The sequence below is a fragment of the Berghia stephanieae genome, chromosome 8 (assembly GCF_034508935.2).
Source record: "Berghia stephanieae isolate SIO BIC M18660-M18661 chromosome 8, UCSD_Bste_1.3, whole genome shotgun sequence".
In the NCBI taxonomy this organism is placed as follows: Eukaryota; Metazoa; Mollusca; class Gastropoda; order Nudibranchia; family Aeolidiidae; genus Berghia; species Berghia stephanieae.
In genome coordinates this window covers 55,485,153-55,503,207 of record NC_088367.1, presented here as the reverse complement: position 1 = coordinate 55,503,207, position 18,055 = coordinate 55,485,153, and the positions used below count along the sequence as shown (strand labels likewise).

Sequence of the window (18,055 nt, the reverse complement as noted above, 5' to 3'; positions counted from 1 at the left end):
GTTTCATTTAAGATCAAGCTGTGTTAAGGGAGTGCATGTGTTTTATTAACAGACTTGCCTGCTACTCCTACTACGGTGGTTATATATAGTTTTATCTCCAATTTCATTTTAAAGTCATTAAATTTAAATCTTAATGAGAATGACGGTTGTTGTGAGAGTTCACAAGTTTATAAGGCTTTTACTTTTGAAGTGTTCAATCATCATTTTGCGGGTAAATTGTTGATCTATGTCTATATAGTTAAACTATAGTGACTGCTCTTTTTATCTATAAAACTACGAACTTTTAAACATTCGAGTAGGCACGTCTGAATTAAATGCTGATTACTTTTGCCCAGACAATGGCCCCTTTTTATTTCAACAGTTTTCATATCAGATTAGCTGTATTACAGTTACTGAAAGTTTTATTGCACCGCCACAGAAGACAGGTTTTTACTTGTAGTCAACTGTAACTAATCATGAATTTTAATTCTGAAATTAATTCTATATTTTAGGTGTCGATAGTCGTTTTCTGTCAACTTATGTTATTTCTAACAATATTTGTTTCAGAAAAAATGTCGACTTTTCAACAAGGGTCCATCTTCACGACGTTCAAAAGAGTTTGAGGAGGCATTGACAAGATTCTCTGCTTTGACATCTTCGTTGTTTGTAAAGAAATCTTCTATTAAGATTAAAGATCCTTCACTCGCTCACCTGGAGTATGAGAATGTTCGTTATGTATGCAAACAAGGCAAAGCATACTGTGGATCTGTTTCGTCAGGAGCGAGACCAAATCAGAAGTAAGTGAACAATTATTTTTCTATTTTTGTCTGGCCGAAGCTTTGCATTAATTCTGACGTGATATTACAGTGAAATTACTTTATACCCTAGACCGTACAAACATTTAACCTGATGGCTATTCAACAAAAGAGGGGTGTGTAGTAGACAGCTTAGCATTGGCACGTCTTTCCATTTCACATCACCTCTCAGTCGCTGCGCATCGCTCATTATCAATTATCACACATGGACTTTATTTTGGCTTTACATTTTGCTAAAAGATGTCTCAAATAAAGCACTGTGCTTACATGTTAAAAATCAAAATACGATGTGAGGTCGATAACATAAAGTTGAGCGGAAGTTGAATGGAAAGACAAAACCCCAAAAATATTTTCAAAGCACCAAAATAAAAAATTATAAACAAAACAAACACGATATATAATTAATAGATGGTTACCTGGACGGCATTTATTCAGCAACTTTGTTTAAGGGGGTAACAGCGCATGACCAAATTCCTTTTAAATAGTTACTACCCGTGAAAAGCATTGCAAAACAGGAACTTGCTTTAAGCCAAAATGTCTTTAAACCGAAATGGTTTAGAAGGTCCCCAAAGTTTCGGTTTAAAGTAATTCTATGATTCTTTTGTGGTTGTTCATCTCTATTTTGGCATTGGCAGCTCTGCTATTACAATATATTTTGTGGGGTGACAGTCTAACAACAATCATTATGCTGTTTTACTTTACGGCCGGAAAAAGTATATGATGATCCATGGTTAGGATAGCTTTTTAAAAAAAAATTGTTTAGATTGATGTAATATCTCCTCGATCAATCAGCGTTTAACTGTTTTTCAATATCTTTTTCAGGTCCTTCAAGACTGGTTGCTCTGCTGCATTTCGTTTGGTTTGTGTGTGGCCAAAGGATGGAGCTACTGCTCATTTGATGATTTCAAAAGCAGATTTCTCACACGTTGGGCATGAGGTCTCTGCACATGTAAGTTTTTTGTGCAGTTCAATTTTTTGTTTTGTTTTGTCACAAAAGTCAATCAGTGTGAAGCGTCATCAATTGACACTATGTTTTGTCCTTGGGTAAGGAACTTGTTTCATTTGGCTTAGATACAACTGAGTATCTGGCTGCGTCACCATATTGTAGAAGCGTAAGTGACGGATACCCAAAGGGTGACTGGAACTGTATGAGATCAGACCAAGGTTCCAAATGGGGGGGGGGGTGGGTGTAAATGTTGTGAAGCGCTTTGGACATGGTAATTCTGTGAAAATGTGCTGTATGAATGTTCATATTTATTTGTTTTTATGAATTGAAACTTATTTCAGGGCTGTATTATAACAGTCAGGGTGATGTTGGATAAAGATTGCATTTTAGTTTGTGAAGCGGGGTCCAGTAACATTAATTTTCTGAGGTAGTGTGAGGAATGGCTAGGCTACTTCTTCTTTTAAATCAGAATTGTTATATTGTGGCAAGTCTGATTGTATTGTATGGTACCGTCAACTGGGGCTACTTAGGCCTCTTACTGAAATCAAGATTGCTCGTTTTAAAAGATAAATTACATGTAGCTTTTATTTTTTAAATAATTAGAACCCAATAGATCGAATAAGCACTCATGAATTTAACTTTTTAAAAAGCAACCTTTTTTATTCTTCTAAATGGCCTAAGTAACCCCGGTTGACGGTAATGAGAAGAGGATATTTTTTTAAACAATTTGATAGATTTGATGGCTCATATACGCTGGTCAATATAATAATCAAGATGATAATAATGATAATTTTTGCACAAGTACTCTATATTTATATTCTGACACACTCGGTGTCAGCACAAATATATTCATTCCCCAATGACTTCAGTGATGCATATGTTGGGTTGAGGATGCAATGCCCCTCTCCTCTCTCCTCTCCTTCTCTCCTCTTCCTCTCTCCTCTCTCTCTCTCTCTCTCTCTCTCTTCTCTCTCTCTCTCTCTCTCTCTCTCTCTCTCTCTCTCTCTCTCTCTCTCTCTCTCTCTCTCTCTCTCTCTCTCTCTCTCTCTCTTCTCTCTCTCTCTCTCTCTCTCTCTCTCTCTCTCTCTCTCTCTCTCTCTCTCTCTCTCTCTTCTCTCTCTCTCTCTCTCTCTCTCTCTCTCTCTCTCTCTCTCTCTCTCTCTCTCTCTCTCTCTCTCTCTCTCTCTCTCTCTCTCTCTCTCTCTCTCTCTCTCTCTCTCTCTCTCTCTCTCTCTCTCTCTCTCTCTCTCTCTCTCTCTTCCTCTCTCTCTCTCTCTCTCCTCTCTCTCTCTCTCTCTCTCTCTCTCTCTCTCTCTCTCTCTCTCTCTCTCTCTCTCTCTTCTCTCTCTCTCTCTCTCTCTCTCTCTCTCTCTCTCTCTCTCTCTCTCTCTCTCTCCTCTCTCCTCTCTCTCTCTCTCTCTCTCTCCTCTCTCTCCTCTCTCTCTCCTCTCTCTCTCTCTCTCTCTCTCTCTCTCACTCTCACTCACTCACTCACTCATGTGCTTTATGTTCACGAATATTGTTTTTTTCATTACATAGTTTCAATTTCTCCTTCAATTTTTTCCCCAGATGTGTTCTTTGTATCCAGAGAATAGGAGGGTGCAACTTACGTCCGATGTGGAGACAATTGCAAAGACATCATTAAGGGCTTCAGAAGTGAAAGGACTCATTGAACAGAGCCAAGGGGTTCGGATGTGTCCCCAGGATGTTAAAAATTTGCGCAGGAAGCTAAAGGGAGCCTCTTCAGACCCCGTGCTGGTCGATGATCTCTTGAACACGATTAAAAACGACTGGGGACATGTCTCTTTCTCAACCCAGTCCGACGGCACAATCAACTATCTGTGTTTCTCCACTAAGGAGATGCTTGACATGTTAAAGCGGTTTCCCCATGTATTAATCCTTGATTTCACCTATAAGACAAATAAGTACTTGATGCCATTGCTGACAGTCATGGCCATGGCTTCCCTATACTTCATGCATTTGTGAAGAATGAAGACAGTGTTCACCTCCAAGCGATCTTGGGTTTCCTATCCGAGTTGTATGACTCTACTAAAACATATTGCTTCGCGATAGACAAGGACTTCTCTGAGATAAATGCAATCGGGGTGGTCTTTCCGGATGCTAATATTAATTTGTGCCATTTCCATATATCCCAGGCAGTGTCACGTCATCTTAAAAAGTTAGGCGCAGAGATGGCGAATAAAATATCACAGCTGTTCATGCGGCAGGTGGTTACAGAGTCCCAGGCTGAATATGAGGACATTAAAAATCAGCTGCTCGAATTGCTCCCAGAGCCATCCATATTATATTTCAGTCAAAATTGGTGGAATAATCCTCAACTCTGGGCTGCATGCAGAAACGTTGACACAATGAAGCTGCATGCAAATACTACTAACCACCTGGAGAGTTTCCATTCAAAAATTAAACAGACATTGAGACTTCAGATGGGACTCAGTGACAACATCAATTATCTAACACAATATGTGCATGACCTGTACATAAAATTTATGGACTGTTCTGTTGTGGACTCAAATGTTCGTCGTTACAACACCAAAAATTCTGAGGCCCAGGCTATCTTCTCTTCTGGAGTGAGCAATTTTGTTGCTGAAAATGTGTTACACGAGTTGGATCTTTCAAAGCGTGTTGCGTATCAGGCCTTTGATTGTAATGACAGCACATACAATGTTCTGTACAAGGATTCCATTCATAATACAACATCGAAAACATGCTCTTGCCATTTTCACCTGTCCATGAAGCTGCCTTGTCGCCACATTTTTTTTTAAGGTCTCATCTAAACATGTCATTGTTTGATAAATCTTTAGTCCACGAGATGTATTTCCTTGGGCCTGGATCAGCACATCCCTCATCAGGTCGGCTTACCTGCAGCACAGATGATCGTGCTTCTGGCAATTCAGCAACTCAGGAAGGCAGATACAAAATTGCGTCAAAATTGTGTAACGAATTTGCCATGTACTTGAGTGTACTTGGTAAACAGGAATTTCTCGACAAGCATAGGTATCTTGTGTCTCTTCTGGCATCCTGGAAAGATTGTGAGAGTATTGTCGAGACGGTCACGGACAAGGGGGATCACCTCTTTATTCTTCCACCAGACATTCTGGGTAGTCCTGGCCAGTCTCAGGCACAGGGCTCCTCAGAGGAGCAGTACTTGGAAACAAATGGAGATTTGTTACCCAGTGCCAATAATGATGGAATTATTCTTGAGGCAACATCCACATCAACTGTTCCTCCGGTCTGCACCCCAACCCCGTATCACAACCCGATAGTGTTTTGCTCAGTAATGACCTCACCGTAGGAATGGATGTGACTGACAGTTCTCAAAATGCTCTTAATGATACTTCTGTTTCGTTTTCTAATGTGAAATTACAGAGATGCAAGGTCAAAGGGAGGCCGAAGAAACAGCAGTTTACACGGAACGCAAATGTAAGGTGCCTCAGTCATATACCAGCTTGAATGAGAATGGTATGAGAAGAGTGATCTTGGCAGCAATTGTGAAGGAGGAGTATAATGTGCATGACAGTATGATTGTGGTAGAAGACATGCTAAGGGAGCGGTTTTTGGACTCTGTATTAGACACTGCTGTATGCCTGGATATCATAGCTTCAAATTTCTGTAATGATGTCTTATTCCGAAGTGTTAGCAATATGGTTGCAGACATGCGAGCACTGCAGGTTTTTCGATGTGGCTCATGTTCCATCGTTGATGATGCCTCAGAGAAAATGATTCAGTGTGAGCATTGTTTGTTATGGTTCCACTTTTCTTGTGTAGGATACAGGTCAATGATGTCCGTAAGAAAGTGGTTCTGTGTGACGTGCTGGGTTTAATTGTTTTGGGGGCATTTTAGTGATATTAGAACTGTAGATTGCTACTCACACATTTCATTAGTAGGTGCTTTGGTAAAAAATAATTCAAATTGGAAACCTATATCATTATAAAGTGCTTTTCAATACGATTCTAATGATACCAATATTGTGAAAATCAGATAAGCAGAGCTAGCTGCTCATCCACCGCCAAGTCTTTCGAATAGTTTCTTTGGAGATTCTGATTCACCTAGTTGACAACATCTCGCAACGGAGCAAAAACATCTGTCTACGTCAGGTTGAAGATCAAAGTCCCCTTCTTCTTCAGCTTCCACTTCAGGATCGGATTCGTTTAACACTTAAGTCACAGCTTCTTCGTCACTGCTCTCATCAGAAGTAACCATGTTGCAGTCCTCTTCGCTATCTTCATCAGGAATTCAATTGTGCTGCTCTGGAAAATCACTTGCTCTTTGTTGGTCTTCACCAGGAGAGCCGGTGGTAGAATCAAAAGTCTGCATTACGTTGGATGCTGAAATGAAATAAAAAGTATTTCACTTGAATTACATGACAAATTTAATAGATTCCACTGCATCATTTAAGGCTATAAAAACATTGAGGGGTAGCTCTATAATTTATACATTATATAGAATCATGATGATGATGCACGGAATATTTGCAAGTCTAATGTTTTAAAACCACAACAAAACAGGGTTTTGAAGGCCTATGTATGGTCAGTATTATTATATGGCTGCGAAAGCTGGACAATTGCAGAAGACAGAAACTGGAGGCAGCAGAAATGTGGTTTCTTAGACGGATGTAAGAATCTCGTTGAGGATCTCGTGGACCGAGAAGAAAACTAATGATGAAGTATTAGAGCAAGCTGAAACTGAAAGGTTATTAATTCGTACCAAAAGATAAAGACATATTAATTTTCTGAGGTTATCTGATCAGAGAGATGAATGGCGTACCATAATCATCGATGTCTGGCACAGACTTGGTACTTGAAGAAGAATGAGTCCATTCTTTCCAAAACATGCAGCATTTCTTTGTATAGAGAGTATTTTTTAAATAAAATTAATGCCAAAACTTCACCATCAGCAAAAGACACGTGATGGACTGGTTGTAGCTCAGTGTATGATCTGTCACCGTTGTTTTCATTATGGACTTCAAAGCAATCAGATTCACCCTGGCCCTCGCTCATTTTCTTGAAGCTGTGAGCACAATTTCCTTTAGAAGTAGAATAGATATATGGCGTGGCTATTTGAAAAAACCCACATTCTGATGAAACTAATCGAAGTAACATTGTAATTGTACAATAATACACACCATAGTTTTTGTGTATGTGTGAATAAAGAGGGGGAGGAGGAGAATTAGAGATAGAGAAATAGAAAAGAGAAAGAAGAGGGGGTGGGGGTCAAAATTGCAGTTCAACATTAACACCTCCTCGTACCAGCTTTTCAAGGAGCTCTATTCCCTTATTAGGAATACATGAGTATGTTCTCTTATGGCAGTAGTACTACACTCAGCTTACTAAATGTTCACAAGTTTATTTCATGTTAGATAAAACTGTCAAAGTGGAAACTTTAGAATTATATCAAAAATATGTTAAGGTTAAACACAATATTTATTACTTACCATGCAAAGTATAGGAAGATGTTGATGGGTCTCGAGTAGATGCTAGATCTTCAAATTAATGGCACTGCTTGTCCGATACAATAACAGGAAAAGGAAGTGCAAAAGCTACAAAATGTTATTATCTGGATGCATAATTAGCCAGAATGTTTACAAAACTCATGCTACATACTTTTCAGTGTACCAACAAGCACCAAAGAGAGAGAGAGAGAGAGAAGAAAAAAGAAACAATATTATTATAATTCCCCGTGTGGTGTCCGGGGTCCCTCAACTGAGAGGGTCAAGAATAGCCCAACGCCAAGCCAGCGTGTCGTAAAAGGCGACTAATGGTGTGTGATTCCCCCATCTTTGAGTCACCTGGTCCTCCAGGTTGGGGGTTGGCAAAGGGTTAACACCCCTTTCCGTTAAACTCAAACCGTTACAGAAACACAGACAGACAAACCAAATCCTTTTTTTAGCTTGGGCGACCGAAGAGTTTCTGGAATTACAGAATTTATGAAGGACAACAGACAAAGCCGAAAGGACTCTGCTGACCCGATGACGTCTTCGCCAAACAAGCAGCTTCGAATTGCGTCGTGGAACGTTCGCACCATGTATGAAGCAGGAAAAAGCTCTCAAGTTGTGACTGAGATGAGAAGATACAGGCTGCATATACTTGGAGTAAGCGAAACCCACTGGATACAATCCGGACAGAAACACCTCAAGTCTGGGGAGAAGATTTTATATTCAGGGAGAGGGGACGGGATTCATACACAGGGAGTAGGAATAATTCTAAGCAAGTTTGCCCAGAAGTCACTGAGAGGATGGGAACAATGCGGAGAAAGGATCATCATGGCGTCCTTTACAACACGGAGTAAGAAGATCAGCATGAACATTGTACAGATCTATGCCCCAACAAATGATGCAACAGATGAGGACAAAGATACATTTTATGGTCTGCTACAACAAGTCATTGACAAGTTGCCAAGGAAAGACATCAACATATTGATGGGAGATGCTAATGCAAAAGTGGGACAGGATAACGTAGGCTATGAAGGTATCATGGGACGTCATGGCATGGGAGAAATGAATGATAATGGTGAGAGATTTGCAAATTTCTGTGCATTCAACAGTTTGGTGATTGGAGGATCAGTGTTCCCCCATAAGAGGATCCACAAAGCAACTTGGGTCTCACCAGATGGTTTGACAGAGAATCAGATTGATCATTTTTGTATCTCTCGTAGATTCAGACGTTCATTGGAAGATGTGACAGTACGGAGAGGGGCAGATGTTGGATCAGACCACCACCTGCTATTGGCAAAGCTTAAGCTCCGACTCAGAAAACACGGGGCCAGATCACATACAAGAAGAAAATTCGAGGTGAATGCACTTGATGGGGAAAAGAATGAGGAATTCAAACTACAATTGAGTAATAGATTCCAACCTCTTACTGAGCTCGAGGAGGACATAGATGTAGAGTCACATTGGGCAAAGATCAAGGAAGTTTACATAACAACTTGCCACGAGGTATTGGGGGTAAAGAAATCGGAACATAAAGAATGGATAAGTCCAACCACCTTGGACCTTATTGAAAAGAGGAGAACAAGGAAGGAACAAGTGAATGCAAGCCGAACAAGGGCTTCAAGACTGGATGCACAAGAGCAGTATCGAGCCATAGCTAAGGAAGTCAAAAGATCTGTGAAGAAAGACAAGGAAGCATTCATGAACAGACTTGCAGAGAAAGCAGAAGCAGCAGCGACTGGAGGACACATGAGGATCCTTTATCAAACTACCAAGACACTTGCTGGAAAATATGGGAAACCAGAGGTACCAGTCAAAGACAAAGATGGGAAAACTATTTTTGGAAAAGAGGCTCAATCTGAACGATGGAGGGAACATTTCAACTGCCTTCTGAACAGACCACCACCAGACAACCAGCCAGAAATTTTGCCTGCAAGGAATGAGCTACCAATTAGCTGTGATCCACCATCGATAGCAGAGATTGTGGGTGCCATTAACAAGATGAAAAGGGGAAAGTTGCTGGACCAGACCAGATTCCACCGGAGGCTCTAAAAGTTGATGCGGAAAGAAATGCTGAGGCCCTGCACCCACTATTTGAGAGAATATGGAATGACGGGATATTCCCAAAGGATTGGAAGGAAGGACATCTTATCAAGCTTCCAAAGAAAGGGGACCTCAGTAATTGTAATAATTATCGAGGCATCACTCTTCTTTCTATCCCAGGAAAGGTTTTCAACCGTATTATTTTAGAGAGAATTAAGAATGCAACAGATGCTAAACTGCGGGACGAACAGGCAGGTTTTCGGAAAAACCGTTCAACCACCGACCAGATTGCCTCTCTGCGAGTCATAGTGGAACAGTCTATAGAATGGAACTCTCCTCTTATTGTCAACTTTCTGGATTACGAGAAGGCTTTCGACAGTATTGACAGAGCAACATTGTGGAAAATTCTGGCACATTATGGACTCCCTGAAAAGATAGTAAACCTCATTAAGGAAATGTATGAAGGATCAAGTTGCAGGGTTGTACATGAAGATCAGCTGACTGACAGCTTTGAAATTAAGACTGGTGTCAAGCAGGGATGCTTGCTCTCTCCATTCCTGTTCATCCTTGCCATTGATTGGCTAATGAAGGAAACCTCCAAAGGGAGAAGAAATGGGATACAGTGGACCCCCTGGGCACAGTTGGATGATCTGGATTTTGCAGATGATCTGGCTCTTTTGTCCCACACCCAGGACCAGATGCAAGCAAAAACCACAATTATAAACAGCCTCTCGGAATCAATTGGTCTAAGAATACACCCTGCAAAGTCAAAGGTCTTGAGGATAGGTACGCGTCAAAGGGAGCAGATCAAAGTAAAAGATCAGGAACTCGAAGATATAGACACTTTCTGCTATCTCGGAAGTATAATTGACAAGGATGGAGGCACGGAAGCAGAGGTGAAAGCACGAATAGGAAAGGCACAGGCTGCATTCACATCTTTGAACAGAGTTTGGAGAACTAAAGATATCTCCCTTCAACTAAAGCTAAGACTTTTCAACTCAAACGTGAAGTCTGTCCTACTGTATGGATGTGAAACTTGGAACGCATCACAGGCATGTATAAGGAGGGTACAGATTTTTGTAAACAGGTGCATGCGTAAGCTACTCAGAATAAAATGGATGGATAGAATAAAAAAATGAAGAAGTATGGAAAAGAACACAGCAGAAACCAGTAGGAGAGGATATAGGAAGAAGACGATGGAGGTGGATTGGACACACGCTTAGAAAGAATGACTCAACTATAACAAAGAAAGTATTGGACTGGAACCCTCAGGGCAGAAGATCAAGGGGAAGGCCACGAGGAACATGGAGAAGAATTAAAGAAGCTGATATACAGAGAAGTGGTAAGACCTGGAATGAGATAAAAAAGTTGGCTCAGGATAGAGAAGGATGGAAACTGTTTGTCTGTGGCCTATACCCTGACCCAGGGTGAAAAAGGCAATGATGATGATGATGATTATTATAATAGGTCTCTCTTCAAAAATGAGGGGGTGCACATGCTGAAATAGGAGTATTCTATTCAATTTCTATTTAATGTGACGGGGTGCACTTGCACCTCAATATGCTGAAGCAGGAGTATTGTGTTAAGTTCCTCTTTAATGTGATGGGATGCACTTGCACCCCAATATGCTGAAATAGGAGGATTCCACCGAATGCTTCTTTAATTTAATGTCAGGGGTTGCATACAAACCCCAATTTACTGAGATAGGAATATTAAAGAGGGGACTTTAAAATGAACTTTGCCAAACGGTAGAGTAATTCCTCCTGAAGAAAATAAGACATAAATCATTACAATTCATCCATAAACAAAACATCTTCTGAGACCAAAGTACCACAGTCCAGTTCATTTATTGTTTCCTATTGGAACTGTCTGCAGTTGTTTTTTAGAGATAGGCAACAGTGAGGCCTGGTACTGGTACTGTCAATAACTGCTTTTGCAATTATGCCACAGCGAGGCCTTTTATTTTTATTGTTCCTGGTTGGTACTGATGACAGGTACTCATTTTGTCTAAGGAAAATGGAGAAAGTTCTGAAGGATGGCGTAAAATCCTTAAAAACAAACAATGTCTTGTGGTTTGTGTCTTTTGAATTGATTTATTTTATATGACTTTATTCTTACATGCAATACAATGTGTTCATTGCCTTTAATTATGTTGATTTGTCTGAAATAAACTTTTTGTTATTTATGCAGTATAATTGCTATGAATTTTGTTTATTCTCTCTCTCCCCCTCTGTGGGTGGGGTCTTACCGCCCATAGTTGGCTGGGAGGTACTGTCTTCTATCCCCCTTTATCTGTTTTCCAACATGCTTTCTGTCTTTGTGTTGAAATGGCATTACTTGGTTTTGTCCGGATACCCAACCTGGGAGGGAAACAAGTCAAATGTATAATTACAGTTTTTTGGGAGATTTTTTTTCCCCCTTGTAAATCATCTCTCTGTTGTGCACTGCATTGTTTTGTTTACATATTATATATGATTTGTAAACATTTGAGTGTATTCCTCTTAGTGGGGACCTGTGCTTGTGTCTGGATGAGACTTTTAGGTGATCTCAAACTAAGTACTTTGATAGCGTGCTCTTGGAATGTACATGTTTCCTATTTGAACCAATTCCCCTTTGTCTTCCAGTTTCTTGGGTGCTTTAATTGTAATTCTATCTAGAACTTTTTACTGTCCCATTATCTTCCTTTTTACTGGCGATGATATGACCCTAATGTGTTGCAAGCGCCGTAAACCCTCCCCCCCCCCTCTCTCTCTCTCCTCTCTCTCTCTCTCTCTCTCTCTCTCTCTCTCTCTCTCTCTCTCTCTCTCTCTCTCTCTCTCTCTCTCTCTCTCTCTCCTATGGGGATTTTTTATTCCTAAGGTTCTGTATTATTCTTCACATCTTATGATGGCGCTGAAATTACCTGAAACAGTTTAGCGCTTAATCCTTTCCCTGACGACTGGGTCAAATTGACCCATGAAGGACTTCAAAACTCAATAACACGAACACTATTCAACTTTTCCCCCTCAAATTTTATGTATTCCTGAAATCCATCAAAGTAAACGCTATCATTCACCCGATTTTGATAAAAAATGTGTTTTAAAATTTTTTTATGCAGTCCCTGACGACTGGGTCAAATTGACCCGTATACTTTTATATAGAAAATTCAATAAAAAATGAGATTATCAAATCTTATTTGATCTCCAAATTTAATCAACTCTCTTAGCTTTATACATAGATATGAAATTAAAATAAAGTTACAGTTACAGGTTTTTTTCTGAAACCATTCGCACACACACACGTTACATAATTCGTCTAGCTATTATTTATCTTATAGTAGGTTTCCTTTATAGCAGAACAAAAAGCTTGATATTTATGCACAGTTCTGCTGACAACAAATCACAGAATGTTCTGGACAAATGTAGGAAGAGCATTTGCTACCCATTGTTCTTGTCTTTTTGTCCTATTTTGTGGGACACATGGCACACCTCTTCCGCTTTCCATCACTATGCTTAGCTATCTTTGCAGGTGGAATCGAGACAGACTCAATTGAAGCAGGCCTCAATGTTTCCAATACAGTCTTGATGTTATTTTGGATTTGTTTTTGCAGCGTTGGGGTGTAGATCGACGTATAATCTGTGGCAATGCTAGTGAACGGCCGATTTCTATGTTGAATCTTTGTCGGTTGTCTTCATGAGACAGATTGTCCATAGGATACTTCATTCTGAAGACAACAAAGGCGACAATTGAAGACAAGTCAAGAATGTCATGTCTGTTTCAACTTGGGTTGCAAACCATTCTTCGTCATCTGATATATCAGCTTCTTCGCTGATGTTTCCATCATCACTTTGTAGGTCATCAGCTTATGCTGCGAAAAGATTTTTGCGTTCCATTGTTGAATCTGGAAAATAAGAAAGACAATACAATAAATGTAAAGTAAAACACAGTTTTGTAGTGAGGGGGGGGGGGGGGAGTGTTTATGAATGAAGGATGAATAAAGTATTATTATTATTTTTTTTTAATTTATTTTTTTGTATTATTATTACTATTAATATCTACATTTACTTGCTCTACTCATGCAGTTAGTTCATTGTCAGGAAAACATAACACCGACAAACACTAACTGGATGAATGTCTTGTTTGAATTTTATGACTGGCTTTGGACCTCATTTAAAGCGCTTTGAACAGTTATGTAGATATAAGACTAGAAGAAGCCGTCATAATTTATCTAATATCATCAATTAACATTAATTATAATATAAACACTCCGGACAGAAGGATGTATGTCCTTTGATACAATGGTTATGAGTGTGACGCCATTTGTGTGAAATTCATGGCATGGCAAATAAGGATAGGGGTCTGAAGTGTATAGGATTACAAGGTATCGTTACATATAGTGATAAAGTATTGCAGATGTAAAAATAAAGAACAGACGGCATCTCTGACACCTTTCCCCAATCTCCATTTTCATCTGTTGTATTTGTTAGATTCTGCCAGGTTCCTGCTCTAAATGAAACCTCTCTCTCACAAATCATTAGAGAAAATAACAGTAACAGAAAAAAACAACATTTGTAATAAATAACTTACTTTATTCAGGTCTCTTGCGCTCTGATCTTGATTTGTCTTCTTTCAAATGAAAATAAAAACAATGTCGGTCAAAACGCACATGGATGAGGTAGATCAAGGATAAGATATTATATTACAAGGGAAGTCACTCCTATAATATTTAGAAACATCGTTACTTTGTTTTTTTTTTAAAAGGGAAACAATTAATTTTTTTTCATAACAACACAAAAGGTACCAAATCAGACTGGGTCAAATTGACCCAGTTGTATTTTTTCTCATAAAAGTATACGGGTCAATCTGACCCAGTCGTCAGGGACAAGGGGTAAAAGAGCCCAAACTCAAAAGAAACCTGCAGCCACTGAGCTAGGAGAAGGTGACTACAGTGCAACAGGGATTCAACGAGTGATTATGATAAACTTTTGGCCAAAAGACCAGGAGGTATTTGTTTTTACATAACAAACCCGGTTAGTGTCTGTATTACTGCAACCTTGTGATGATGCAGCTTATAAATAAGAATCTTTAATTAATTGCAAAACATATTCCATCAACAAATCAAATTTAAATTAGCCTTTAATCAATCATTTCTTAAATCGATCAGCCTAACTTATTATATATCTCTATTACAAAATGATATCTATAAACTATAAACATCTGGGTGGGGATCCTGACCTCCCATAGCGGGCAGGGAGGTACATACTGTGTCTTCTATCCCTTATATCTGTTTTCCAACATGCTTTCTGTCTTTGTCTTGGAGTGAGATTACTTGGTTTTGTCCTGGTACTGGCCGGAGTCCTGGCTGGGAGGGAAACAGTCAAATGCATAGTTATTGTTTTGGGAGATATGTTTTTCCTTGTAAATCATCTCTCTGTTATGTATTATTATTTTTATTTTGAATGTATAATGTAAGCATTTGAGTGTGTTCCTCTTTGTTGGATTTTGTGCTTGTGTCTGGATGAGACTTGTAGGTGATTTCAAACTAAGTACATTGGTGGTATGCTCTTGGAATCTACATCTGATCCCTATTTGTTATCAGTTCCCCTTTGTCTTGCTTTTTCTTGGGTGCTTTAATTGTAATTCTATAACTTTTTACTATCCCATTTTCTTCCTTTTTACTGGCGCTGATATAACCTAAATGTGTTGCAAGCGCCGTAAAACCCTTAAAAACAAAACAAACTATAAACATAATAATGAAGATTGAAGGGTGGCTGAGAGAGATATATGGATAAGAGAGAGAGAGAGAGAGAGGGGGGGGGGGGGGGGGGGGGGGGGGGGAGAGAATTGATGAATCTATTTTTTTTGTTTTATAATTAGACACAAGTTGTATTGAATACTATTAACAAATTCAGAACAATCAAACAAAAACAAAACAAAACAATCAAAAAGGAAGAAAAACAAAGACCGGCTTATAAAACTTCTAAAATCACCAAATGTACTATCATGCTAAAAGGTAAACACAAATATTTACATCCATTTGCTCCATCCCCTTCCCTTTCGATCATCTTCTCATCCATGTGTCTTGTGTTACTTTTTGACATTTGGCGACAGTGTGTCTAGACTAACGTCATAAATAAAAGAGTGTCACCAAAATTCATGCAACTGAGCAGAGGTGTCAAAAAATGATAGAAGGCATTTTTTTTTTCATGAACTACCACTTAGCAGAAAAGATAATCATCACTGGTCCACACTAAAGTATAAAAAATGTTTGTTTTTTTAAGACAAAATCTCGAAAATTTGCAAAAAAAAATTGTAAATTTTGCGGCCGCAATGCAAATCCGTATCAGCGATTTTTTAAATTTTTTTTTTTGCCGCGCAAGCGATGCAAAAAACTGCCATGACAGATTGCCGGAGTTATCGTGTACGTAGATCCTGAGGCTAGGTGCCCGGTTAAATTAAAAATTAAAACGATTTTTTTTCCCGTAGGGATAAACAGAGGTGGGAAAGAAGAAAAAAACAGAAAAACCGTGTGGTTGGTAACTGGAATAACTGTCTACAGTTATTCAGAGTCGACTCCCCGACTCTGAATAACTGTAGACAGTTATTCAGAGTCGACTCTGAATAACCGCAGCCTTTTTAAAAACAAAGTTTACTGTATTGAGAAAGACATCATTTTTGTTTGTTTTTTTTTTCTTTCTTTTTTGTTGTTGTTGTTTTTTTTTTGTTTGTTTGTTTTTTTTTTTTTCAAAAACTTTTTATTATGTTTTTAAAAAACTTCGATTTTAATTTTCTAAAATTATCTATTTATTTGAGATCAATATTTGTGTACCATGTTTCTTTTTACTTTTGATTGTTTAAATTATTGTTATTATTCTTTAATTTATTATCATTGTATAAACGTACATCGGTAATCACTAAGCAGCGTGCAATATAAATCTATTTAAACCTCATGGGCGTATGCAGCAACAGTTTCATTAATTTCCCATCACCGCTAACGGTGATGCATAAAAACGGTGCGTTTTTGTACACCTCCAATGGAGGTGCATAAAAACGCTACCTAAACAAATACATCTTTCTTTAATTAAAAAGATAGACAGAGTGAGAGATAACCCAGGCACCAGTCCCAGTCCCAGTAGTGGTGCTGCAAAATGTGCAGTAGGTAGACCTGTAAATTCTCATAAAAATTAACTGAAATCAGTCAATTCGTCAAATTCAAATATTTTAAAAAAGGGAAGAAAGAATTGAATAAAGAAAGAATTCATGACGAATGACTGTAGAGTTAATAAGGAATGTTCAACAGCGCTACGCATAGCTCATGGGCCGTTTATATTAACGATGGATATATATTGCCAAGGCTAAGCGACGCTTTTTAGAATTGCCGTGTGTGAACACACCTCAGTGTATTTTCACACTGCCTTCATGAAATTATTTTTTCACTTTCCAAACCTGTCGTAGCCAATTTTAACTGAGCAGCTGAGTGATAAATGTCACTGTTTCGTCTAAGCCAAAATTGACCACATTTACTTGAAGGACAGGAAAAGTATGAAAAAGAAAAATTCGAATACCGGAAGTTCGTTATGTAGACACCTTCAAATCGAAAGTTAAATCATTGCTACAAGCACATCTTGATTGCCTCATGTTGTAAACAAACTGGTTGACCGTTTCTAAGTTTCTTAACTGATTGGGTACCTAATTATAAGGAACAATGCTAATTCCCGCGCAAATTAGTTTTCTGCCATTGCTTTGCTCAAGTGAGCTTCTGTTTACCTTTCATTTTCATTCTTTGGATTTTACCGCTAAGACGAATTACGAAGAGTTTCAGTTTCAGTCAATTTTTATAGAGCTCATTTACAGGTCTAAGTAGGGGCTAATAAGTTTCTTCCGTAAGGAAAAACTAAAACTAAAAGTCGAGCTTAGCCATCTGGCCAATGACTTGTTCATAACAGTCAGATCAGATTTAGACTTAGACTGATTGAAAGAGCAACACAATCATTTAGGGCTTCCAACTGTACACCAAATTAGCAAATTTGTATGTTAATGATATGCTGTTTTCACCTTTGTAAGATTGTATGCTTTTTTTTGTTAGATTGTACATTTTTTCACGAGAATCAACAATCAAATCATAACATTTTAATTGGTAGTTGTTTAATTCTGTTTCTCATAAGGTTTCTCCTTAGTATTCTACATGCTTCCTGCAATATATATATATATATATAAACATTTGAAATATAATTAAGATAGTTTGACTTCTACAACGTTGTTATCTAGCGTTGCTCTCATCAGGAAGTGGAAGTGAAAGTAGATTGTTGTGTTTTCGTATTTTTATAGATTCGTGTTTATGGAGGTTCGTAATTACATAAAAGGTGTTTGTTTCTGTGTCTGCATGAGGAAGTTAGTTCGTTTCTTCTGTTGAGTGTTGCTATGTTCGGTTTAGTGATGATGAAGAATTTTTCTTCCAAGCAGAGGTTGCAAATCTTAGAAGAGGGGGAGTACGACTGTGCTCTGGAGATGATTTTCCATGTGATGCTGTGTTGTATGTTTTTTTCTTTGAGGTTCCAAATGTGTTCGCTTAGTGTAGTAGAATGTCGTTTGTGTATGTTTCTGAAGGAAGATGTATGCAGGTTGTATCTGTAAAAATACGAAAACACAACAATCTACTTTCACTTCCACTTCCTGATGAGAGCAACGCTCGATAACAACGTTGTAGAAGTCAAACTATCTTAATTATATTTCAAATGTTTATAAATAGCTCCTTTTATACTAAAGTTGAGCACTATTATTTCATGGTTTTTGTTTTATAATTTTTATATATATATATATATATATATATATATATATATATA

At 38.4% G+C, this 18,055-nt stretch overlaps 2 protein-coding genes across 3 annotated transcripts in view; both read left to right on the top strand.

The window, feature by feature from the left end:
• Positions 1-7,388, top strand: part of LOC144978921 (uncharacterized) — an 8,093-nt gene extending 705 nt beyond the window's left edge. The window contains exons 1-3 of the mRNA XM_078925538.1: positions 1-776; positions 1,617-1,743; positions 3,310-7,388. The exon at positions 1-776 is cut by the window's left edge and continues 705 nt beyond it. Coding sequence (XP_078781664.1) covers positions 1,693-1,743; positions 3,310-3,726 — 468 coding nt within the window. The 5' untranslated portion in view covers positions 1-776; positions 1,617-1,692 and the 3' untranslated portion in view covers positions 3,727-7,388. The remainder of the gene's footprint in view (positions 777-1,616; positions 1,744-3,309) is intronic.
• Positions 1-18,055, top strand: part of LOC144978919 (uncharacterized) — a 34,328-nt gene that overhangs the window by 2,150 nt on the left and 14,123 nt on the right. Inside the window, exon 1 of one of the 2 annotated variants that reach the window (XM_078925532.1) lies at positions 16,881-16,963. The exons of the other annotated variant lie outside the window; for it this stretch is intronic. Coding sequence (XP_078781658.1) covers positions 16,918-16,963 — 46 coding nt within the window. The 5' untranslated portion in view covers positions 16,881-16,917. Of the gene's footprint in view, positions 1-16,880; positions 16,964-18,055 lie in introns of those variants that run through there. 2 annotated transcript variants of the gene reach the window in all.